The 25,323-nt window shown below is 46.9% G+C and overlaps 2 protein-coding genes across 2 annotated transcripts; both read left to right on the plus strand.

Annotated features, from left to right (window-relative positions):
- Window positions 1-384: 384 nt before the first annotated feature.
- On the plus strand, window positions 385-4,631 carry IL36RN (interleukin 36 receptor antagonist). The gene is given in 5 exon segments (NM_001075775.1): window positions 385-416; window positions 601-656; window positions 1,991-2,076; window positions 3,091-3,218; window positions 3,390-4,631. Coding segments are annotated over 4 exon segments (468 nt in total). The 5' UTR covers window positions 385-416; window positions 601-627; the 3' UTR covers window positions 3,615-4,631.
- Window positions 4,632-15,527: 10,896 nt separating this feature from the next.
- IL1F10 (interleukin 1 family member 10) lies at window positions 15,528-18,767 on the plus strand. The gene is made up of 4 exons (NM_001193085.1): window positions 15,528-15,559; window positions 17,759-17,844; window positions 18,147-18,274; window positions 18,555-18,767. The coding sequence occupies exons 1-4, from the start codon at window positions 15,528-15,530 to the stop codon at window positions 18,765-18,767; spliced, it is 459 nt and encodes a 152-aa protein (NP_001180014.1).
- Window positions 18,768-25,323: the final 6,556 nt, after the last annotated feature.

A 25,323-nucleotide genomic window follows, 5' to 3' on the forward strand; every position in this document is an offset into this window, starting at 1 on the left:
AAAGAAGGAAGAAGGGAAGGAAAGGAGGGAGGAAACGAAAGAGGGAGAGAAGGAAGGAGGGCAGGGAGAAAGGAGGAAAGGGGGTTGTTCTAGCTCACTGCATGTTTCCCTTGGGTCTGGCAGGGCCAGATGTCTAGGAGCTCAGTGATCACAAAGGGCTGGAAAGCCCCTGGAAGTTCTTCAGAATTGCTCGAAGAAGAAGACTGTTTCCAAAACTTTCCTTCTCTGAGTGAGATAATGAGTGGCAGGTGTTTCTGGAAGCTTAAGGTGGTATGAAATCACTCTGGAAATCCTGCTCCTCCCGAGACTGAGGCAGTTTCAGGGGCCCCTCCCTAGGGATCATTAAAAGGGCTGAGGCAACCTTGGAGGAGCAGGCAGACAGCACGGGCTCCGTCAGGAGAAAGGAGAATTCCAAGGTGTCCTCTGGGGAACTGAGCCTCGCCTCTCCTGACCCCAGACCTAGAATTCCCCTGCTCCTTGGGGGTTCTTCCCATGCCAGGGCAGAGGGTTGAGGGGGGAGGTGGGGAGGGCTCAGGGGGCCCAGGTCCCCTGCAGCTCAGCCTCCATTTCCACCTGAGATTTTCTGTTATCTCAAAATAGGAGAGTCTACACACCGGGAAGCTCAAGATGGTCCTGAGCGGGGCGCTGTGCTTCCGGTGAGTATCTGAGCCCCTGACTGATTCGTGTCCAGTGGGAAGGGGCGCAGTTCCAGGTAGACCTGTTGTCCAGTCTTTCCACTGAGGGGATGCTCAGGATTGCCTACAGTGGGGGTGGCTGGAAAGGTGTGAACAGGCACCTACCTCCTTGCCTTTAGACCATCTCTTCCAGCCTCTCCAGACTGGGGCAGGCTTCCCTCTTGGGGGTTACCTGATGAGAAAAGAGCTGTGGCCTCGTCCATCATAATGAGAAAGGCAGTTAGGAGCTTGGATCCCTACTGTTACCTACCATCCCCGCCCTCCAATGTGGTGAAGTGAAGTCAGTTCAGGCATTACTTCCTTACTGCCCTTTGGGACAAAATAGCATTAGCAAAACTCTTCTGTCAGTCTGTCTGTCCACTGGCCTATGCTGAGTCAGGCGCTCCACTCTGGACTTGGAACAGTGAATGAAAAGACTCCTGCTCTCACTGAGCTCAGGGTCTAGTATAGCTTGCCCCCCAAGAGAAGCCAGTCTTATGAGTGGCTTTATATAGTGGTGCTCTTCAGTCAAGGAAATGTGGAAAATAGGTTTTCTAGGTCCCCTTTCGAAGAGGACTGTAGCACAACTCAGCATATTAGTTACTTTGAAGTAGAGATTTCTTTGTGTTTAGCCAACATTTAGCCAATTTGTATATAGCATACATTTTTTTCCCCATATGACATCTGGAAGAACCCCCTTCAGAATACATCTTTCACCTCACAGGATGTCAGAAAATCAACTGAGATTGTAAATGTGAATTAAATTTGAAAAACAAAATGAAAGAATTTTAAATGTAAAGAAATCCTTCACATAGTAGGGACTATATAGGCAAGTGGAAATATTAATAAATGCACCAAGCAGAAGAAGTAAAGGTAGAAGTTGATAAAGGCACATTTTAACCTTGAAAAGGCCTGAACAGCATCTATCCCATCTTCTTAGTTTAGCAATGAGGAGACTCATGCCCAGAGAGACTGAATCATTTGTCTATTGTGACGATGGTGGCAGAGCCAGGGTGAGAACCCAGGACTCTGACCCACAGTTTAGTTTCCTTTCCAACGTGGCACATCAAAGAGTCTGGTTAGTGTAGAAAAGATTGCAGAGGGTGAAGGAGAAAGTCCAGACTCAGATAGGAGGCTGTGGTGTTGTCCCGGTGATAGGTATGTGCCCCCAGGGGTGGGAGAGGAGGCTGTGCCATTACTTCCGGATCAGTGGGAAGAGAGGGCGATAGTGCCTGAGATTGGGGGAATCTCGAGAGACCAGGTGAGCTGGAGCAACCCGTCCCCTAACTGAGTGTCATCCTGTCCTGATATTTCAGAATGAAGGATGCAGCATTGAAGGTGCTTTACCTGCATGATAATCAGCTTCTAGCCGGAGGCCTACAAGCGGGGAAGGTCATTAAAGGTTGGTGGCCAAAACCTGACCCTACTTCCCTAGGTCTCTCTATATGCTCAGAGGGAGGGGTTCTGAAGAGGACTTAAAAACACTAGCACAAACCTACAGACCTGACACAATAGATAGGGCATCAAAAAACCAGGCTCTGAGCAAGGACAAATGAACTACCACACTTTCCAGAATGGCGCCATGCACCAGAAGCCTCTGTGTAGAGGTGGGATTCTTTTCCAAGATGGCTGTTTAGTCATTTCCTCGGTAGGTAGAGCTGCGTCCAACATCCCTTTTCCTGGTAGCCCTTGCTGAGGACAGCACTAACGCAGGCTGTCTAAATCTTTACTTCCATGTGAGAGGGGGTTTCTGCCTCTTTACTCTGGGTCCCCTTGGCTCTCTGAGGGTCCTTGGTCACTCAGAGTGGTGGGACTTAGAGGGGCAGGTGGCACCATCTGCCTTTGTGCTCACAGCATGACTGGGCCTGCTCACTAAGCAGCACACACCTGGAACACTCTTACCAGGTGTTAGGGCCAAGTAGAGCTCTCTATGAGGTTGTGTGTGTGTGTGTGTGTGTGTGTGAGAGAGAGAGAGAGAGAGAGAGAGAGAGAGAGAGAGAGAGATGGAGGAATTATACAGAGAGGAACGAGACCTTTTTCTGATCTCAGGACTCTCACAGGAGGGTAGAAAGATGTCCAAATAACTCTAATTGGGAGTTTTATCAAGACAGGTTACAGAAAAGTCTGGAGGGTCAAGGGGCGTTGAAAGAGGTGATCAAATTTCTCTTGGGGTTTGGAGACTTGAAGTTTTTTTCTGGACAATGGAGTGGATGTGGGGGTGGAAGATAGTATCATCTTCAAGATCCTATGTGTCTTGACGTTCACTGGACCACCTTAGGAGACCACCCTTCCCTACATGACAGCTGCTATGAAGCTCCCCTTCTGCCCAACCGTGGGGGAGGGTGTCCGATACAGCCCACAGTTGGGGAGAGAGAGGAAGGGCAGTCAAGGTTCCCGCATCCCCTTCTTCCTCTAGGTGAGGAGATCAGCGTTGTCCCCAATCGGTCTCTGGATGCCAAGCTTTCTCCAGTCATCCTGGGCGTCCATAGTGGGAGCCAGTGCCTGTCATGTGGGACAGGGCAGGAACCAACCCTGAAACTAGAGGTGGGTCCTGTCGGGGCACTCTCACCACTCTCTGGCTTCACTAAGTCAAAGATGCTGCTGCTGCTGCTGTGGCTGGGGCACCTCTCCCTTGCAGGATTCTGTTGATCATGGCTCTGCCTCCTTATGTTCCATTTGCTCCTGTCCCTCACCTGTCGTGCCCTCTGTCCGCAGCCAGTGAACATCATGGAGCTCTACCACAGTGCCGAGAAGTCTAAAAAATTCACTTTCTACCGGCGGGACACGGGGCTCACCTCCAGCTTTGAGTCGGCTGCCTACCCAGGCTGGTTTCTTTGTACAGTGCCTGAAGCTGACCAGCCTCTGCAGATCACCCAACTCCCGAAGGACACCAGCTGGGACAACCCCATCATCGACTTCTACTTCCAGCAATGTGACTAGGGCAACATGTCTCCAGGGCTCCCTGCAGGCCAGCTCTGGCAGGGGCTGGAGGTGTAGGAGGACACCCGTGGTGTCACTCTGCCTCTGCTCTCATGGCCCCCACTTTTGAGGGCTGGGCATACTGTCAGTCTTCCTGCCCTTGTTTCCCAGTTTGGGTAAATCCTTCTGAGATTTGGGGCCTTGTACAGTTTCTTCTCCTGCTGATTGGCACTACTGGTGTGAATCCTTGAAAAAGCCCCATGAAATAAACCTCTAATGAGTCAGGGTCAGGGGAGTGGTGGGAACCCTCCATGCTTTGTGATAAAGTACCTGGTAGCTGTTAGCCCCACAGGGCAGCACATCTCTGGTTGAGCCTATCAAGGCCACCAGCCGGCCACACGAGGTCCCCACTGTGCAGAAGAGGGAGAGTGTTCATAGAGTTGAGGACACAGACCCTGCCCCCTTCTCTTTAATTCAGCCACCATCATATGCTGCCTTTTCCCTCTCTACCTTCATGTTTCAGCCATGGATGGGAGAGGGTGGTGGTGTCTGAGGAAGTGGCTCCAACTCAGAAGACGGAAGATGGGCATGTCACACCTTTTGAAATCCAAGGCACGATTAAAACCCAAAATACTGATGTCTCTTCACATGGAAAGATGCTCATGACATATTGAGCGAGAAGAATGAGTTACAAAGTAGCATATCTTGTAATTGCAATTTAATGAAAAAAAAAAAAACCTATTTATGTATATTTCGGCATAGAAACAAAAGTCTGAAAGAGTTGACTTCCATTTTAGCAACGTCAGGATAATGCTATTACAGGTGATTTTTCTTTCCTTCTTTTTATTTATCTGTATTTTCTAATTGTTCTACAATGAAGCTGGAGTGATTGATGATCCCCAGTCGCTTGGTATTCATGCCCCACCCCTGTGCTCCCTCCCACACTGGACCACAGTTGTTTCCATGACCAATAGAACACAATGGAAGTGATGTTATGCGGCTTGTGAGATTAAGTTATAAAAGACACTGTGGCTTCTATCTTGGTCTGCTTCTTTGTTCACCTGCTCTGGGGGAAGCCACCCACTGTGTGTGAGCAGCCCTATAAGGAGGCCCAGTGGTGGAAAATAAAGGCTCCTGACAACGGCCACACAAGTGACCTTGACAGTAGCTCAGCCTCCAGCCCAGCTAGGCCTTCAAGTGATGCACCTCTGAGTGACTGTAACCTAGTGAGAGGCTGAAGCAGAGTCACCCAGCTAAGCTCAGCCCAGTCCTTAGGAACTCTGAGAAGATAAGTGTTCCTGCTTTATGTTGTTAAGGTTTCGGGTCAAGTCACTTGTTACCCAGCAATACATGACTAGTATGGAGGGGAAGAGAAATAAATCATTTACTTTATTATGATTGCAATTTTCTCCAGTGCTTTTACTGTCCTGCTCAAAATGAACACCATCCCTTTATTTCCCCAAATAAGAAACTTAAAAAGCTGACCAGGGACGTCCCTCATGGTCCAGTGGTTAAGAATCTGCTTTGCAAGGCAGGGGACATGGGTTCGATCCCGGGTTGGAGAACTAAGATCCCACATGATGCAGAGAAACTAAGCCCCAGTGCCACAACTACTGGAGCCCAAGTGACACAACTAGAGAGTCTGTGTACTGCAATGGATTCCACGTGACATAACAAAATCCCGAGTGTGGCAACTAAGACCCGACACAGCCGAGTAAAATAAATATATTGTTTTAAAAGCTGACCAGACTCAATTGGTTGAATATTCTGTTTCCACAAGATTTAGATCTTTCTCAACTACCTTTGCACCTTCAGACATATGGCCCAGAGGCTGTGACTCCAGGGTCTCTGCCTAAACCGTGGGGAATCATAGCAGAAGCCAGAGGAGGGGTCCAAATGGTAGTTCCATGTGTCTCCTCTGCACCTTGCCAGTCAGACCAGCCTGGCAGGTTCAGCTGCCACTGAAGGATCAGCAAGGGAGAGGCCAGGCCAGAGGGTCTGGCTCCAGGGACCTCAGCAGCTCCAGCCCAGAAGCAGCATAAGGTCTCAGGCAGCAGACAGCAAGGCCACAGGCCCCTCAGGGCTGCTGAGAACAGACTTGGTTCACACTGTCTGCCCACACACCCAGAAAAGGTCTCATATCGTCACCTCCTCCCAGGAGCCCTTGCTGAGTTGAGAGCCGTGGTCATCAGCTCTGACAGTGCTTTGTGCTCACCTGTATGCTAACTCCCGCTCCTTGTAATAAGTTGACCTGGGATCTGAGGCCCCTGAGATCACCTCAAGGTAAAGTCTGTCCCGGCTTGTTTCCAAGCACCTTGTGTAATGTTTGGCAAATTATTGGAATCCAGAGAGTGTCAAATGTGGAGACTATTCCTCCACCCAGAATATTCTTTCACCCTCTTCTGCCTGTCAAAATGGACCCACCCTGCAGGGAACAGCTGAAATTCTTCCTCATTCTTCAAGCTTTTTCCAGCTTCAAATGCAATTGCTGTATCACTTTTAGGCTGATAGAATTCAAAAGGGCTTTACCAGGGATGAGCTGACAGGAGTAGTTGAAAGAGGAGGAATTATATAAAGGGCTAAAGCCCTTTCAATTCTAGGAATTTATCTTTCTACTCAAGGAGGTTCTCCCCTCTATTGTCTTCAGTATTCCCTGGGCTCAGAGATTAGAGTCTGGTCTTTTCAAGTGTTTATGACTTAGCTCCCCAGTCAGACTGTAAAGCTACTTAATAACAGGGACCATGTCTTACATGCATCTGTTACAGGTCTTGTTAATGCTCAGTGAGCACTCATTGGTTGCCTGGTATAATACTCCGTGCTTTGACCTTTTCCATTGAGGGGACAAGAGTTTGGGAGAAGGGGTGAAGAATGACTATTGGCCTTAGGAAACAGAAATCTGTTTCCACCTCTGCCCATATTTTTTCATTGCTCACTCTGCAGACATCTGGGTATAGGACTGACCTCTCCCTTGTCCTCATCAAGCCCTTTATGAAACTTTGTAAATGACCCATGAAGGAGAATTACAATAAAGCAGTTTGTCCCCAGAGAATACCATGCCTAAGTATCTCTGCCCCTTGTAAGTGGGTGGATAGATGGGTAGATATTCTGATTGGTGGATGCATGGGTAAATGGATGGATGGATGGTGGATGGGAAGATGTACTGATGGATGGGTGAATAGGTAGATGAACTGATGGATTGATGGATAGATGGATGGATGGACAGATGAGTGGCTAGATGGACTGAATTAAGCAATATCAATCAGAGGCCCAGGTGTTCTTCACCCCTGCCCTGCTTACACTGTGTCATATACCCTTGTAGTCTAGGGCACAGGGCACCTGCTCAATCCCAGGATAAATCTAAGGTCAATGTCTTCTGACTGCAGTAGATTTCTTTAGACATTCATCTCATCAAGCTGGTACCAATTAATAGAGCCTGTTGAAAAACAAAGATGTCCCTTTCATCTTCCCCAACAGGGGCTATTCACAATATCATCAACTCCCATTCTCACATTGCCTTGATGGCCACAGCCTGGCTACGGACAAAAATTTGTCTTTAGGCCCTTCAGACACACTCGCTCTTGCCTCTTCTGCCTCCCTAAGTCTAGATGGAGCCCCATGGGAACCAAAGGGAAGGTGATATGAAGATGTCTGACCCCAGCATCACTTATCTGGCTGCCAAAACCACCAATCAACGATGGTAGCTTTGAGCAGGGTCCCAGCACTTGGCTTCTGCAAAGGCTTTATGGGAGACTCTCTCCCTTTTAACAAACATTCATTAATGTTCCCACCTTCTTATTAGCTAGACTGTGCCAAAGACCTTGTAAAATCCCAATGCCTTTCTTCCCCATCCTGGAGCCAATTATAAACATTGCTATAGGCTGACCCACCCTGATCAGGCAATATAAACTCAGTGTAGACAGCCTGGAGAAATCAGTTGGAGGTTCCAGGCACCCAGGATCTGCAGGTCAGTGGTGGAAGGCAGTGTTCTCTCTTTTTATCTTTTCTTATCCCTCTATCAATAACTCTGATTGGCAACCTCCCTTTAATTCCTCCTGGCAAGCTCTCTAGTTAGCAAGGTATCCCCTACATAGATATCATAGGATGCTAAATAAGTCTAGGGACACATAAAAGAATTTGAGGAGAAGGTATAGCTAAGTCATGTCAAAGTTTTTAAATGTTTAGGATGACAGATTTTAAATAAATTTTAAAATACTTTTAGATTTATTTGGCTGCATTGGATTTTTTGTTGCAGCACGCAGGATCTTTTGTTGTGGCACACGGACTCCGTAGTTGTGGCTCAAGTGATTAGCTGCTCTGCACTTTGTGGGATCTTGGTTCCCTGATTGGGATCAAACCCATGTCCCCTGCATTTCAAGGCAGATTGTTAATCACTGAACCACCAGGAAAGTCCTCAAGGAGCACGGATTTTAGAAAGTAATTTCAGAAGAAATCATTTAGGCCAGTGGTACCCAGCAATGTTTGATGAAGCCTGATTTTCTTTAGGGATGCCCCAGTGCCTTTGGAGGGGGGAGGCAGTGTAATTAATATATTTTTTTAATTTTTAAAAATTAAAAAAATTAAATTTTATTGTTGATTTACAGGCTTGCCTGGTGGCTTAGCAGGTAAAGAATCTACCTGCAATGCAGGAGACATGGGTTTGATCCCTGGGTCATGAAGATCCCCTGGAGGAGGGCATGGCAACCTACTCTGGTATTCTTGCCTGGGAAATTCCGTGGACAGAGGAACCTGGCAGGCTACAGTCCACAGGGTCGAAAAAGAGTCAGACACGACTAAAGTGACTGAGTATGTGTGCATGAATGCATAGTTGGTTTACACTGTGTTAGTTTTTGCTAAGGAGCAAAATGAATCAGTTATATATGTTTGCATGCATGAATGCATGCAGAGTGGCTTCAGTTGTGTCCGACTCTGTGACCCTATGGAGAGCAGCCCACCAGGCTCCTGTGTCCACAGGATTCTCTAGGCAAGAATAGTGGAGTGGGTTGCCATTTCCTTCTCCCACATTTCCCGAAGGAGGGGAAATTTCCCAGCCACCCGAGACCAGGCCCTGGCCTCGCCAGCCAGTCAGCACCTTGTACAAATGACTGAGACCTGTTTCATAAGACATTTCTTTCAACTCAGGAGGCACCAAAGAGTTGGGGTCAGCAGCTTGGCATGCTGAGAGAAACATCAGGTTCCCCCTATCTCTGAGAGGTAGCCAGGGAGGTAAGGGCCAAGGCAGAGTCCATTCTTTACTGGCATCTACACAGACACGTCCTTGTTATTTAGAACAATCAAAGTTTCCAGTGTAAAAACCTGTGGGCTTATTGCATCTACCCCCTGATGGTTTATCTTTTTCTTTCCATCAGACCTGCCATGAGGGCATGGTTTGTTAATTAATTTGTTTATTTCCAGGGATCTCAGACTCACAGATCCTTCTAGGCATACAGAGAGACTATTAACACAGTGAAAGTGAAAGTTGTTCAGTCTTGTCCGACTTTTTGCGACTCCATGGACTGTAACCCACCAGGCTCCTCTGTCCATGGGATTCTCCAGGCAGGAATACTGGAGTGGGTAGCCATTCCCTTAGCTGTTTAGTTGCTCAGTCATGTCCATCTCCTTGAGACTCCAATAGATTTAGCCCACCAGCCTTCTCTGTGCGTAGAATTTCCCAGGCAAGAATACTGGAGTGGGTTGCCATTTCCTTCTCCAGATATACAAATATATCAACTCATTTTTCAGATTCTTTTCCCATTTAGGTCATTACAGAATATTGTGTAGAGTTCCCTGTGCAATACAATAGGGTCTTATTAGTTATCTATTTTATATAGAGTAGAGTGTTTGGTTACCAAGGGGAAAGGTGTAGTGAGGGATAAATTGGGAAGTTGAGATTGACATACACCCAGTACCTACTTCAGTGGTCAATGCTTACTGGGTTCCCATATCTCCATTTCTCTATGATTCTGCTAAGCAGGTACCTTTTATCCATTTAATTTTCCTTAGGTTCCCATGAAAACTTTTCTTTGAAACTTAAAATAGTTTTGAAAACTACTGATCTTGCCTGGCCTCTCATTCTAATGATAAGAAATTGGAGGCCTAGGGACAAAAAGGGACTTTCCAAGGTGGCAAAACAAACTTGTAGTAGAGTTAATTCTAGAACCAACCTTCCATTTGAATCTGCAGTATGTGTCCTACTTGTAAGCATGGATGTATCTCAGCTGGGGCAGGTGGAGAGAGCTACAAGCTTTGTTTTGTGGCCTAAAGAGCCTGTTCAATTTAATAAGGGAAATAAATGTCTACATATAAAACAATAAATAATGCAATGAAACTTAGTGGGAGTTCAGAGTAGGATTGCAATGGTAAAGAAAATAGTCTTTAAACATTGAGTCATAGAATCACTGATAGTTTGATCTGGAAAGAATTTTAATAACCACATACTCTAATTCCATGATTTATAGATGCTGAAACTGAAGATTGGAGGTTAAGTGACATGACTTTGTAAGTCTGACCTGATAATTAACTTGGCAGAACTAGATACTCAACTATAGATAATACTAATGGTATTATAATTATGGTATATTATTATCTATCTTGAATTCACAAGATAACATCCTAAGCACTTTTCTTTCATATCCCATGGAGCTACAATCCATCCATTTCCACAGGTGCAATGATCATCTTTCTCTGATGCCTCCCAAGCCCAGATTGATCATCCTCTATAATTATCCATCTATAATTATCTATATCCATGTCCAGTGACCTTAATGCCAAAAGATCTGAATGGACAGCAATTAGATGGGATGACTTTGGAGGTAGGGAAATCAAAGATAACTTTGAAAATACCTATGAGGAAAATAAGAAAGAAGTCTCATTGCCTGGGAGGTGGTTTAGTGTCCACGGAGAAGTGAGATACACCTAGAAAAGTGTATCATACAGTGGGAAACCACTGTAGACTGGAGTGGGGTGGGGGTGTGATGAGAGCAGATACAAGTCCAGAAACCTCAGATAGGTTGGGCTGTACTGAAGTTGGAGAAACCAGGAATACAGGCACAATTCTAATGGCTATGAAGAAAACAAAGGTTATATTTTAAAGATATAATTTATTGGAATTTGTTGATAAATCTGTCATAGAGTCAAAAAGGTAGGAGAAATTGTCAACAGTTCTCAGGTTTTGGTCTCACTGTCTAGGGGAATATTATGGCAGCAAGAGAAATGATCCTGGGAGGGATGAACGGACTTGGAGGAGGAGAAGATGAATTTGACCTTGGATGCATTTGGTTGAGAATGATGGCAGGATATCCAGAGGGTGGTATCCTGGAGGCTGCTGGAGATAAAGGATGATCAATCTGGGCTTGGGAGGCATCAGAGAAAGATAATCATTGCACCTGTGGAAATGGATGGATTGTAGCTCCATGGAACATGAAAGGAAAGTGCTTAGGATGTTAGCTCATGAATTCAAGGTTTAGGGATGACCCCCACAAAAAAGGAAGAATCCATAATGGACCTGAGAAGCAGAGAATGGAGAGGTGTGAATCAATATCAAGGGATCCAAGGGAGGCAGTTGCCAAAGATCTGACAAATCAAAAAAATCATTGGATTTGACTCTACAGAAGTTAATATTGGTCTTGAAGAGAACAGATTCGATGGAGACAATGTGTAGGAGGATGAAGGAGAGGGTGGGATCAATGTGAGTGTGATGTGCAAAAGAGCTTAAGGAAGCCCAGGGATATTTTTTGGTGATATTGGGTCCAGGACAGGTGAATTGATGAGAACTGAGATAGCCAAAGATGGTGTCCAGAGAGGGCTATAGCCTAACGTCCAATGAAAGGTCACTTGGAGACAATTGGGAAGGGAAAGCTTTGGGGAGTATGTGGTACTTTGGGAAGAACTATGGCAGATGCTCCACAGCAGGAACCCAGGCTCTCTGATGAACTAGAAGCCGGCTTCTCATTCCTACTCACTTCTATACATCATAATCTATACCAAGACCCCAGGCAGGGATTCCTGATTTGGGGGTCTTTAGGAGAGAAACAGGTTTGAGGCCAGACCAGGAAAAGAGGCTTCTAGAGTCCCAGAGATCCTGCTGGACTGGACCATTCTTGACTTTCTGTTGGCTCTGAGTTGACATTCACCAAGACGGGGAGTCATCAGCCTGTCTGGCCTGACGCTTGGCACTCTACTTGATCTGCCTCAGCCAGCCCTTGGCACAGCACCAGGCTGCCCATATTTCTGCTGCTCCAACCAAAGTTTCTCCAGTAGTTTGGCTGAGAGTGAGTATCAAGGCCATGCTGCTGTCAGCCTATAAGGGCTGGGGGATCATCTGTCCTTTGACACTTAAAGTGTCATCCAGCATTAATACCATTTGGTTGCATGTTTGAAATGCAGAGTTTTAGGTCACCCCAGACCTAGGGAATCAGAATCTATATTTTAACAAAAGCTGCAGATGATTTATATGTTCATTCAAGATTGAGAAGAACTGAACTCGTGTACCATTTCCCCAGCCCAGTTGATCACTAAGTCACTTGAGGAAACTTCAGTCCAGGAAACAGTACTTCTCAGGAGTCCTCCAAGTGATTCAATGCACAGGCACATTCTGGAAAACTAATGACTTGGATTAAACACTTCATTTTTAAAAAAACTGAAACTTAGCATATACTTCCCCCATTCCAGTATTCTTGCCTTGAGAATTCCATGGACAGAGGAGACTGACGGGCTACAGTCCATGGGATTGCAAAGAGTCGGACATTACTGAGCGACTTTCATTCATTCACAAAGGAAATTCATATTCATATAAAGAAAAACGTTGAAATGCTAAAATAAATAAATAAAAATCACTCATAATCATGTCAGCAATAGATAAGTGCTGTAAAATATTGATCATCTTTGTTTCTATGTATGTGGGTAGATTTAAATGAAAACATAATGCACACAGTATTTATAACCTGCACTTTTCACTTGGTATTTTGAACATTCATATACCATAAAATGTTTTTCTACAACATTGTCTTTCATGTACACATACTTTCTTATTTACCATAATTTTTGTTGCTGTTGAGTTGCTAAATTGTGTCCAACTCTTTTTGACCCCATGGACTGTAGCCTGCCAGTCTCCTCTGTCCATGGGATTTCCCAAGCAAGAATACTGGAATGGGTTGCCATTTCCTTCACCAGGGGATTTTACCAACCCCAGGATTGAACCCATGTCTCCTGTATAGATTCTTTATCACTGAGCCTCCACTTTCTTATTTACCATTTTTTACCAGTCACCTATTATGGGAAAATAGATTATTTCCAATTTCTTCCTATTATAAAATATGATGCCATGAACATCTTTATTATTAAATACTTGGGCAATTCATTATTTTTCCCTTAGAATATGGAAAACAGATGAAATTACAAAGTACACAGAATGCTTTAAGACCTTGATTCACATCACCAACATCTATCCAGAATTTGTACTCCTGTTGGTGTCCCATGATCCTTTGTCCTTACCAATGCTCAAACTCTCACTGCAAAGCTGAGAGAGAGGAAATGACCTGTTCAAGGTGATCAAGTGGTAGGTCCTGTACTAAAAGGCACCTTGACTACAGCCATCCTTCTAACATCCAGGCCAGGAGCTCAGGGAGGTTGAGATGGTTGGAAGTCCTGCCATCTGCAGGACTTCCATCTTGTAGATTCCCAAAATGTTGCTCAGGATCACCCTCTCCCTCTCTGAGCCCTGCTTCTTCATTTCTACCTTTCGCCCATTTCCTCTACATTTCTCCTTTCTCTCCTCTTCTCTTCTCTTTCCCTTCTTCCTTGGTGAGAGAATCAGATTTATTCTTTAGCCTCAGCCCTAGCCATCCTTGTATTTACTTTTCTGGACTCTTCTCCAACTCCTCCCAGCCTCATGCCATGATTGGTTCTGGGTTTCTTTCTGTGCTGGATTTTAGAATGGCCTTTCTGAACGTGATCATTTCAGGGAAAAACTCTAGGGATAGATGATCCAACTGGCAGGAGCGGAGCTGTGTGAAGCTCTGTGGTCTGGGATCTGTATAGAGGTCACTGGCTTCAGTTTTTGGACCATTTCTTCCCCAGAACACAAGTCTGTGTCTCATGTGTGTGCTGTTTTCCATCTGGAATAGAGCGGGGGAGTTTGGATAACCTCTGGTAGGTCACAGTCTCAACAAAGCATCCCCCAGAACAATGCTGTCTACCTGCAGGGAGATCCTGCCCATCCCTGGTGCAGGCTGCAGGTTCTTCCTAGAAGTGCTGCCCAGAGGAAGTCAGGATGGTGTCTCTAAGGCCAGGCTGGGGAGTGGAACAGGGTCTAAGCCAAGTTCTTCCTCAAACTGTGATGCTGGAGCCCACCCACCCCCATCTAAGCCCTGGGGAATGTCTCTTGGCTGAACTCTTTGGGGGTACCTTCCATCCTGTTTCCCAGAGCTGGCCCCAGGGCATGGTCATGGCTCATACCCCTGCCAGCTCAGCTAGATGTGATCCTGCATGGCCTTAAAGGAAGGCGATTCAGAGGGCCTAGAACTGGCTGGACTGGGGGCACCTTGGTGAATTCTCAGAGGCCAGCAATAGACAAGTTCCTGGTGAGAACTTTTTGCCTTGTGATGGGGTGATTTGGGGCCCTTGGGGTATCTGTTCTCCAGCTCCACCACCTTCCCTTTTCTTTTCTTAAAATTTCAGCCATTCTTTTTTAAAATTTTTAATTGAAGTATAGTTAATTTACAATACTGTGTTAGGTTCAGTTGCCCAGAAAGTGATTCAGTTATACATAGATAGATGGATAGATAGATAGATGGGTTTCCCCTGGTGGCGCAGTGGTAAAGAATCTGCCTGCTAAGCAGGAGACATGGATTTAATTCCTGAGTCAGGAAGATCCCCTGGAGGAGGAAATGGCAACCCACTTCAGTATTCTTGCCTGGGAAATCCCATGGACAGAGGGGCCTGGTGGACTACAGTTCATGGAGTCTCAAAGAGTCAGACAAGACTTAGTGAATAAACAGCAACAACAGCAGCAGTATATATGTACAATTCTCTATGCTATACAGGAGGTCCTTATTAGTTATCTATTTGTATATCAGTTCAGTTCAGTCGCTCAGTCGTGTTCAACTCTTTGCGACCCTATGAATCGCAGCACGCCAGGCCTCCCTGTCCATCACCAACTCCAGGAGTTCACCCAGACTCACGTCCATCGGGTCAGTGATGCCATCCAGCCATCTCATCCTCTGTCGTCCCCTTCTCCTCCTACCCCCAATCCCTCCCAGCATCAGAGTCTTTTCCAATGAGTCAACTCTTCGCATGAGGTGGCCAAAGTACTGGAGTTTCAGCTTCAGCATCATTCCTTCCAAAGAAATCCCAGGGCTGATCTCCTTCAGAATGCACTGGTTGGATCTCCTTGCAGTCCAAGGGACTCTAAAGAGTCTTCTCCAACACCACAGTTCAAAAGCCTCAATTCTTCAGCGCTCAGCCTTCTTCACAGTCCAACTCTCACATCCATACATGACCACAGGAAAAACCATAGGCTTGACTAGACGAATCTTTGTTGGCAAAGTAATGTCTCTGCTATTTGTATATAGTTGTGTGTATGTTTTAATCCCCAACTCCTTATTTATGCCTCTCATTTCCCCTTTGGTAACCATAAGCTTGTTTTCTATGTTTGTGAATTTCTTTCTGTTTTGTAAATAAGTTCATTTGTGTTATTTTTAAGATTCCACAGATAAACAATATTTTATGATATTTGTCTTTCTCTGTCTGGCTTAGTATCATACTTCACTTGGTATGATAATCTCTAGGTCCATCCACGTTGCTGTAAATGTCATTATTTCATTCTTTTTTATGACAGGCTATGATTCCATTATGTATATGTACATCTTTTTTATCCATTCACACTCTGACAGCCCTTTTTTCCCCCCTCAGTGAGGACCCGTAAGCCTGCTTGCAAAAATGTGCTCCCTTCCCATGGCAAAATACTACATGTAAGTCTTCCTGGAGTCTACCTTTCCTAATCAGCGGTCTTGGAATGAGAGAGAAAGAAGAAAAGAAGGCTGAGTCAGAAGGATGAAGTTCCCTCTCACCCAGAAAGCTCAAGTGCCCCATAATTAAGGCACTTACCATAATCACAGAAGCTTTCTTCCCTGAGCTTCTGCAAGAAGCCAGCCATTCTACTGCCTTGCCTTCATCCTGAGAAATCTACAAGGGAGTGTTACTAAACCCATTTTATAGATTTGAAAACTGAGGCTCAAAAAGGTTATTAAGTACCTGATGTCACACAGGACTAGGACTCAGACTCACATTCTCTGTACTGCTTCAGCCTCCTCTCTCTAAAAGCTCAGAGATAATTTTGAATCTCAATGATAGCATTTCATATATTAACCTCTGTGGTTTTTACTCCCATTCTGGGCTTCTAACTCTTACTTTTTTCTCATTTGATATTTGAGTCTTTACTTTTCAGTTACCACTTTATTATCCGTGTTTTTTGTTGTAAACTATCATGAGCCCTTCAAGGAATGAGTTTGGGCATAATAAAAATAGAATAGGGTTAACACCTGGGACGCATTCCCTCAGCTTCTCCATGACGACTTTTTGTGACTGAGTCCCTCCCCATGGACTGTAGCCCGCCAGGCTCCTCTGTCCATGGAATTCTCCAGGCAGGAATACTCGGAGTGGGTAGCCATTCCCTTCTTCAGGGGATCTTCTTGACCCAGGGATTGAACCAGGTATCTTGCATTGGTAGATAGGTCCTTTACCACTAACGCCACCTGGGAACATTGTCTTCTCTGTGGCCCCATCCTCTCCTAGACATGGGGGAATGGTCAGGGCCTCCAGGAAGTTACAGCATGGCTGAGAAGGCAAGACACCTGTGCATGGAGCCTGAAAATGACAAAACAGGATGTCAGCTCTCTGGGGTCTCTAGCCTGGGTTCTGTCCCTGAACAGAATGTGGATGGCAGTTCCTGGTAGTTGAGGTTGGAGGGAGAAGGCCAGCTGCCAAAATGGGTTCTTTTCAGGTCTTCATTTTTACTATACAAGGGAACCTGCTTTAAACACATACAGTCATGAACTCAGGGTATTATAATGAGCTGTTACTGAGAAAGAAGAATCCCCTAGAAGTGGTGGTGTTGGCCCAGAGGTTCTGCCCTTGAAGGTAAGGAGCATCCCCAGGCCTGAGAGCAACTGATAGCCATCTCTGAAACCAGCCAGCAATGGGTTAACCTTGTGGGCATGGCTTTGATCTGCACAGACTCACCATGGTTCCTTTTCAGCCTCCCTGCACATGTTTACACTCCCACACTGATCATTAGAACCACTGCCAACCCCACTGCCAGTCATCAGGGCCCTGCTCTGACTCTCTGCTGACTATCTGTATTTGGTACACCCAAAGCGGCCTACTCCAGCCCCCTGCCCCACCCCTTACATACTTGCATGCTGGAGGGCTGGAGGGTCAGGAAAACTCTGTACACCTCAGTGAGAAGACCCTGGCTCCCATCACTGCCCTGAGGGCCTGACAGGGGCCAAGTTTGGTAAAGACAGAGATGCAGTCTCTGAAAAATGCCCAGCCCCAGGAGAACTTTCCTATAGCCTATGGCTAACCTGGTCTCGACCTACTTTTGGATGGAGTAGCGTCCCTACTTCTCACCTGCAGGATGTTGGAGCAGTCTAAATGCAGGTTGGGAAAGAATTTCCAGACAGAGAGCATTCCAGAAGGGAGTGAGTTTATTAAGAACAAAGAGCAGAGATAAGGAGGACACTGCAAGTGCAATGGGCTGACCTCCTGACAGACCAGGGAAAGATAGTTTTTGTGAGTTAATAGCTGATTCTTATAGCCTCAGGACAAAGATAATCCCTGCTGGAAGGATGGCATTGGGTGATTGGTTGGGGTGTTATGGGATGTTTACTGGAGCAGGTGTCTTTGCTTAATTGGGAGTCAGGAAGCTTGTTAGCGATGATCAGGGGGGCTTTGGGGAATGGTTACAAAAGGGCTCAGTCAACTTTGCAGGTGATCTTGGTTCTAGGTTCCGCTTCTGTGACCGTGATGCAAGGCCTTGCACCTGTGGCCTAGGGCAGGACTCAACACAGAACTGCCAATGAGCAGGTCATTCAGAGCCTGTAGTGGAAGGGCTGTGGGGTCCGGGGTGTCTGAAGGGGGTGGACAATCAACATCGATTCCTGTTCCAGAATTAAGGATGCAGAGCAGAAGGCTCTGTACATGAGAGATGGCCAGTTCCTGGTGGGAGATCCCAATGCAGACAACTGTCATGCAGGTGAGCATCTGGGGCCTTCACCTCCTGGGACTCACACAAATTCCATCTGCCCCAGGCTCTCCTTCCCCTTCTGTCTCCAGTGACAGTGAGAATTGAGGCAGGGAGAGCTCTACCAGTAAGCGATCAGGGCCCTGATAGGAGTCCCAGCCTGCATGCAGGGGCTAGGTCAGCTGTGCCCTGGCCCAGTTCCTTCCTACCCAAGCTTCCTACCCAAGCTTCCTACCTGAGCTCTTAAGCTCGCTTAAGAGCTTGCAATCTGGGTTCCCCTCAACACCTGGCTCTCTTCTCTTATTCCCTCCCAGAGACCATCTGCATACTCCCCAACAGAGGCCTGGAACGCACCAAGTTCCCCATCTTCTTGGGAGTCCAGGGAGGTAGCCGTTGCCTGGCATGTGTGGAGACAGGGGAGGGGCCTTCCCTGCAGCTGGAGGTGAGCAATCGCACCCTGTGCTGGGGGCCCCTACAGACCTCCAGGGTGGTCTGGCATCTCTCTGCCTGCCTGTGGTCCAGCAAGTTCCACACGTCCCTCTTGTTTGGATTTCTACCATCTCCCTCTGCACCCAGTGCCCAGATCCCTCCCTCTAGAACCTGCAGAGGGAATTTCCCTAGCGAAAGACTCACCTTTTGGTTCCCTCTTTGGCCAAGCCCCAGAAGCCTCTAGGGCTGACAGTCAGCTGTCCCATCCAGCCTCCTCTGCCTTGCCCCCACAGGATGTGAACATCGAGGACCTGTACAAGGGCGGAGAAGAGGCCACCCGCTTCACCTTCTTCCAGAGAAGCTCAGGCCCTGCTTTCAGGCTTGAGGCTGCTGCCTGGCCTGGCTGGTTCCTCTCTGGCTCCTCTGAACCCCAGCAGCCCCTGAGACTTACCAAGGAGAGTGAGCCCTCAGCCCGCACTGAATTCTACTTTGAACAGAGTCGGTAGGGAGGCAGGAAGCTGGGTTCTGGCCTGGTGCTCCCAAACCAAGCTCATCCTACTGAGGGTTGACCAGAATAATGGCCCCCTCAAAGCACTCCACATAATGATCTCCAGAACCTGTGGATATGTTACCTTACCTGGCAAAAAAGGGACTTTGCAAATGTGATTAAGTGAAAGCTAATCCATCCTGGGTTATCCCAGTGGACCCTTCATGATTAATCATCAGGGTCCTCATATGAGGGAGGCAGGAGGGTGAGAGTCAGAAAGAGAACGGAAGATGCAACGCTGCTAACTTTGAAGACGGAGGAAGGGGCTGTGAGCCAATGAATGCAGGTGGTTCCTAGAAGCTGGGAAAGGGCAGGGGATACATTCTCCCCTACAGCTTCTGGAAGAAACACAGCCCTGCCTACTTGATTTTAGTCCAGTGAAGCCCATTTCAGACTTCTGACCTCCAGAATTGTAAAATAATAAATGTGTCTTGTTCTAAGCCATTAAATTTGTGGTAATTTGTTACAGCAGCTGTAGGCAACTAACACAGGGCCTTCATAGGCCTCTATGTACAGCATTTAATGCAAAGGGATGGTGTGATTTGGTGAGTCCTTCTTGGAAGCCTGATCATGGTTTCTTCTCTGGTTCCTCAGCTCTGGAGCTTCTAGAAATAACCAAGAAGCTCCAGGCAGAATCCAACTCCCCTCCTCTGTCTATGGATAATGCCTTGGGCTGTTTACATTCTCAGTTTTGTTAATAGTTCAGGTAACAATTTTTCTATCAGACACTTCACAATGAATCAGTCTCCTAACTGATGGACCAGTACCGTTGATTGTCTGCTAGTTTTGATGTGTGAGGACCAAAGGGAACAGTTATGAGGAGGCAGTGGGTTTGGACTGGATGTACTGAGTTTAAGGTTACCGTGGAACTGATGAGTTGAGTTGACTGGTTATAGTTCAGAAACAGAGATGGATCTCACCTGACAGTTTGTAGTTAGAACTGTTACACTTCCTTGGAGCCCTCTCCATTACATAGAGGACCCATGGTTAGGCTCAAGTTAGAGGAGGGAGCCTGTCGTATCAAGGCTCAGAGGAGTGGGCCGCTGGTACTCTTCTCGTTTCATACAACCACTCAGCATCTGGCCAACCTGTATCGTGAGCCAGGACATTTAAGAAGAGTGTGTTTCAGAGACTTCCCTGGTGGTGCAGTGGATAAGAATCTGCCTGCCAATGCAGGGGACACAGGTTCTATCCCTGCTCCAGGAAGATTCCACATGCTGCAGAGCAACTAAGCCCATATGCCACAACTCCTGAGCCCATGCTCTGAAGCCCACAAGCCACGACCTCTGAGCTTATGTGCAGCAGCTACTGAAGCCCGTGGGCCTTAGAGCCCGCATGCCACAATTACCGAGACCTGTGCACCTAGCTTGTGCTCCACGAGAGAAGCCACCAGAATGAGAAGCATGAGAACCGTAATGAAGTGCACTGCTCAGAGCAACTAGAGAAAGCCAGTGCAAAGCAACAAAGACCTGTCTTCACCTTCACAATGATCCTGCAAGGCAAGTGTTCTTACCCGCATTTGACAGGTAAAGAGACTGGACTAACAGAAGTGACATACTTAACTTGCTGAAGGTCACATAGGCTGTACATGCACACCTGGTCTATTTGACCCCAACCTTGTTCCACAAATTTTTATCCACTCTTATTCTAGGAGCAACAAAACTAAGTTTCCTTGGAGCTGATAATTGAATGGGAAAAACACTAAACAAGCAAATACACAAATAAGAAAACAGACAAGGGCAATTTGCATGAGAGAGGGTGAGGGCAGTAGATATTCAATGGTAACATTAGAGAAGGCAGTCAGGGGAGGTGACTCTGACTTCTTGGAAGAGGTGACATTTGAGCTGATGCTGAAGGATACGAGGCAGTGGGAGCAGGAAGGGATGCAGGAGAGAAATAGCAAACACACAGCCCTGAGACAGAAGGGCCTCAGTGTGTCCAAATAGTAGTGGAAGGCTGGGGGGCTGCATCCTGGAGAGGGTTAGGAGATGGACAAGACCAGCAGAGGACTGGATCATGGCGGGGATCTTGAAGGCAAATAAGTGTTTTCACTTATTTTTAAGTGCCAAAGGATGCTATGGGAAGATTTTAAGCAGAAGAAAGACATGCCAGGCTTTGTGGCCCTAGTAAATTTAGATTCTTTCCCTGCATGTTCCTCATAACTTGTCACCTGGCTATCATATCATAACTATGTATTTTTTTAATTAATTAGTTCTTTTACAATTTGGATGTAGTGGGTCTTCCCTGCTGCACGAGGGCTCTCTCTAGTTGTGGTAAGTGGGGGCTACTCTTTGTTGTGGTGTGCAGGCTTCTCACCGCAGTGGCTTCTTTTGTTGCAGAACACGGGCTGTATGTGCACAAGCCTCAGTAGTTGCTGCACATGGGCTCGGTAGTTTTGACTCGTGGGCTCTAGACCACAGGCTCAGTAGTTGTGGCACATGGGCATAGTTGCTCTGCAGCATGTGGGATCTTCCTGAAACAGGGATCAAAGTAGTGTCTCTTGTATTGCAAGGTGGATTCTTAACCACTGGGCTACCAGGGAAGCCCCATAACTATGTATTTATGTCCTGGGACTACTCTGCGCTATTTGAGGGCATGTTCTGCTCAATTATAGGCTTCCCAGGTGGTGCTCGTGGTAAAGAACTAGCCTGCCAATGCAGGAGACATAAGAGATACGGGTCCGATCCCTGGGTTGGGGAAATCCCCTGGAGGAGGGCATGGCAACCCACTGCAGTATTCTTGCCTGAAGAGTCCCATGGCCAGAAGAGCCCAGCAGGCTACAGTTCACAGGGTCGCACAGAGTCAGACATGACTGAAGGGACTTAGCACGCACGCATGCACTCTGTTCAATTTGGGTCACCAGTGCCCAGAGGAGTTGCTGGTACATCGAAGGCCCTAAGTGCAGTCTTGAACTAATGAGCGGATGATCACCTGGTCCTTGTTGGAACTTTGGGATACACCGGGAGGACGCCTGGCAGCAAGGGAGATGACACTACACAGGGTGGAGGTATAGCTGGCGGAAAGGGCTAGACAGCCCTACACAAAGGAAAGAGCGCTTTATCTGGGCCCCAGAGAAAAAGTTTCCAGGCAGAGAATGTGGGGAAAGAAATTTCTAAGCAGAGGGAATAACTTGGGAAGGGGTGATGGAGGAGTTCCCAGCACATTTAGGGTGTGGATGAGTCACCCACGTGCAGGGAGGGACCCAAGCCTTATGGCTGGGGAGTTGCCAAAAAATTAAGATGGGAAGATAGGTGGGGCCAGATTATGGATGCCTGGTGAAGGAGGAGACCTGGAGGAAACATCCAAGTATTTCAAGTAGGACCCAGATTTCAAGTCTGGGACCCTGAGATCAGCACTGGACCAATGGGCTCTTACTAGGTCTTCTGCTCATCTCAGTTTCTCTTTGCTCTGCCTCTCACCCCCTCCCACCCCCTGCCTTCTGTTTGGCCCTGTCCTGGCATCAGCTTTGATGCTGTGGTTCCAAGGTTGGCCTGACCCCTGCTTCATCTTCCCATACCGGCTCCTCTCCTTCACCAGTGATAACTCAACTTGACCCAGCTTGGAACAGGGCCAAGGAGTGGGAGTTGCCTGGGTATGCCTGGGTGGGTGGCGGGCACAGATCACAAGAGAAGGGCCAGCAAAGATGCATTGGATCATATTCTCTATTTAAGTAGAAAACATTTGGAACATCTAATATATGTCAACACAGTATTAGTGCTTGGGAGAGGGAGAAGATACAAGAGGTTTAGAAGACATGGCCCCTATGCTTTAAAGATGAAGAGACCAGGCATTATGAATAAAAGCCAACATCCACTGACTGCTTTCTATGGAATGACTAGAAAACACTCCAAACAGCACTCAGGGAACCTTGGGTTGAAATAATGATGGGATGTTCTGGCCCTGGGGATTTAAGAGTAGGAAATGGAAGCAGCTTCTGACAGACATGTTGGGATGCCAGGAATATATTCTTCGCCCCGCCCCAAGTATTGTCTCTGAAATTCTTCCTCCTTCCTGGTGACCACACCAAAGGCTTCATTCCACAACCAGCCCATCAGAGAGCGGTTATTATGCAAATTCCTGGGAGAGGCACACTTGAGGTCTTATCCACCATTGACATCTCAGAGTGAACTGAACTGGCAGGTCCTGAGCCAGAAACTAGTAAACAGGTGATTAGAACACAGTGTGGTAACCTCTCATTCAGGTAGCACCAGGGAACTGGGCTACTGGATGGTCCCATCCCAAGGGGTCAGGAAAGAATTGAAGAGAGGTAACGCACTCATGAGAGCCAGCCAAGTGAGGGGCAGGAGGAGCTGTGGGCAGACACAGGCTTCAAGGAAGTCCTGAGTGCAGCTGTGTGTGTTAGTGCATGCATCTATGCATATGTACATACCCGTGTGCACAAGTGTATGGTGTGCATGTATCATGCATGAACGTGTCTGCTTGTGTGCATACGTATGTTGTATATGTGTGTTGACAAAAAGTTCCAGACATAGGCAGTGGCTTATGCTTAGAGGACTTTGTCTTTATTCTGAGAAGCTCTGAAGAGACTTTACGCAAGAGGGATGATGTGTTCAGGGTCTCCTGTAACTTGTATATCCAAAGTCACATGGACTGAAAAAAATATCACACTTCCTTCACGACCCAAATGTTCACTTTGGGATCCCATGCCCACCCTAAAGCCACTGTATTACTATAGCCCCTGGAGAAGGCAATGGCAACCCATTCCAGTACTCTTGCCTGGAAAATCCCGTGGACGGAGGAGCCTGGTAGGCTGTAGTCCATGGGGTCACGAAGAGTCAGACACTTACTGAGCAACTTCACTTTCACTTTCATGCATTGGAGAAGGAAATGGCAACCCACTCCAGTTTTCTTGCCTGGAGAACCCCAGGGACGGCGGAGCCTGGTGGGCTGCCATCTGTGGGGTCACACAGAGTCGGACATGACTGAAGCGACTTAGCAGCAGTAGCAGCTGCAGAACAAATGCTGAAGATATCACACACTCCATAGGCTATATAATACATGGAAGTCTGGGGAAGCCTAAACCCAAATTTAGGGAGGAAAAAGTAAAAGTGAAGAAGAAAACTCTAATGGAAACCAAATTTTCCTGAATACTGTTGGGTCCACCTATGCACAGGCTTCACCTGTGCATAGTGAAGCCAATTTACTGACACCAGGTTGTGGTGAAGGCAAGTGTAGTGTTTACTGCAGGCACCCAGCAAGGAGTCCAGGTAACTAATGCTCAAAAGGCCCACTCTCAGTGGTTTTCAGGGAAAGATTTTTAGAGACAGGGTGAGAGAGAGAGCATCCCAGGATCCTCCAACATTCTTCTGATGGGTTGGTGGTGAGATAACCAGGAATCAACATCATCAACCTTCTTGTTCCAAACAGTCTTGGGTCTCCGTGCTTGTAGGGAGCACGTACAGTTAATTTTTACCTGGTGGGGGTTTCAATATCTGTAAAACAGCTAAAAGAACATGAGTCAGAATATTATCCATAACCCTTAGTGAAGCGAAGTTGCTCAGTTCATGTCCTACTTTTTGCGACCCCATGGGACTGTAGCCTACCAGGCTCCTCATTCCATGGAATTTTCCAGGCAAGAGTACAAGAGTGGGTTGTCATTTCCTTCTCCTGGGGATCTTCCCTACCCAGGGATTGAACTTGGGTGTCCCACATTGCAGGCCGACGCTTTACCGTCTGAGCCACCAAGGAAGCCCAGGGAAGACATCTATAGCCCTTAAAGTGAGTGAGTGAAGTCGCTCAGTCATGTCCGACTCTTTGCGACCCCATGGACTGTAGCCTACCAGGCTCCATCCATGAGATTTTCCAGGCAAGAATACTGGAGTGGGTTGCCATTTCCTTCTCCAGACGATCTTCCCGACCCAGGGATCGAACCTGGGTCTCCCGCATTGCGGGCAGACGCTTTACCGTCTGAGCCACCAGGGAAGCCCATATAGCCCTTAAGAAGAAATTAATTGTCCTAAACTTCATTTAATGGCTAAAGTATTATTATTTTGTCATGCTTCACTGTTTTCCTTTATTTTTACATTTTTTCACTTCTCTGATTAAATTCATTCTTTGGAACCTGGGGATGATCTGTGAGGCTAAAGCTTTTCTATAAACAAGAGGCAGGCGGAGGACATGCGAGGTTTGTCCAGGGAAGGCCCCTATGGGATATTGGTTGGTAACAGCAGTTTGCTACAGTATACAACCATTTCTTAAGTGAGCATGTCAGAAATTAACATGATGAGCATAGATAGAAAAACTAACGTCTTAGAAACACTGGCATTTGAGTTATTGAACTGTATTCCCTGGTGGCTCAGATGGTAAAGAATCTGCCTGCGATGCAGGAGACCTGGATTCGATCCCTGGGTTGGGAATATCCCCTGAAGAAAGGAATGGCAACCCACTCCACTATTCTTGCCTGGAAAATTCCATGGACAGAGGAACCTGGTGGGCTACAGTTCATGGGGTCACAAAGAGTCAGACACGATTGAGTGACTGACACTTTCACACTT

The sequence above is a fragment of the Bos taurus genome, chromosome 11 (genome assembly GCF_002263795.3).
Source record: "Bos taurus isolate L1 Dominette 01449 registration number 42190680 breed Hereford chromosome 11, ARS-UCD2.0, whole genome shotgun sequence".
Lineage (NCBI taxonomy): Eukaryota > Metazoa > Chordata > Mammalia > Artiodactyla > Bovidae > Bos > Bos taurus.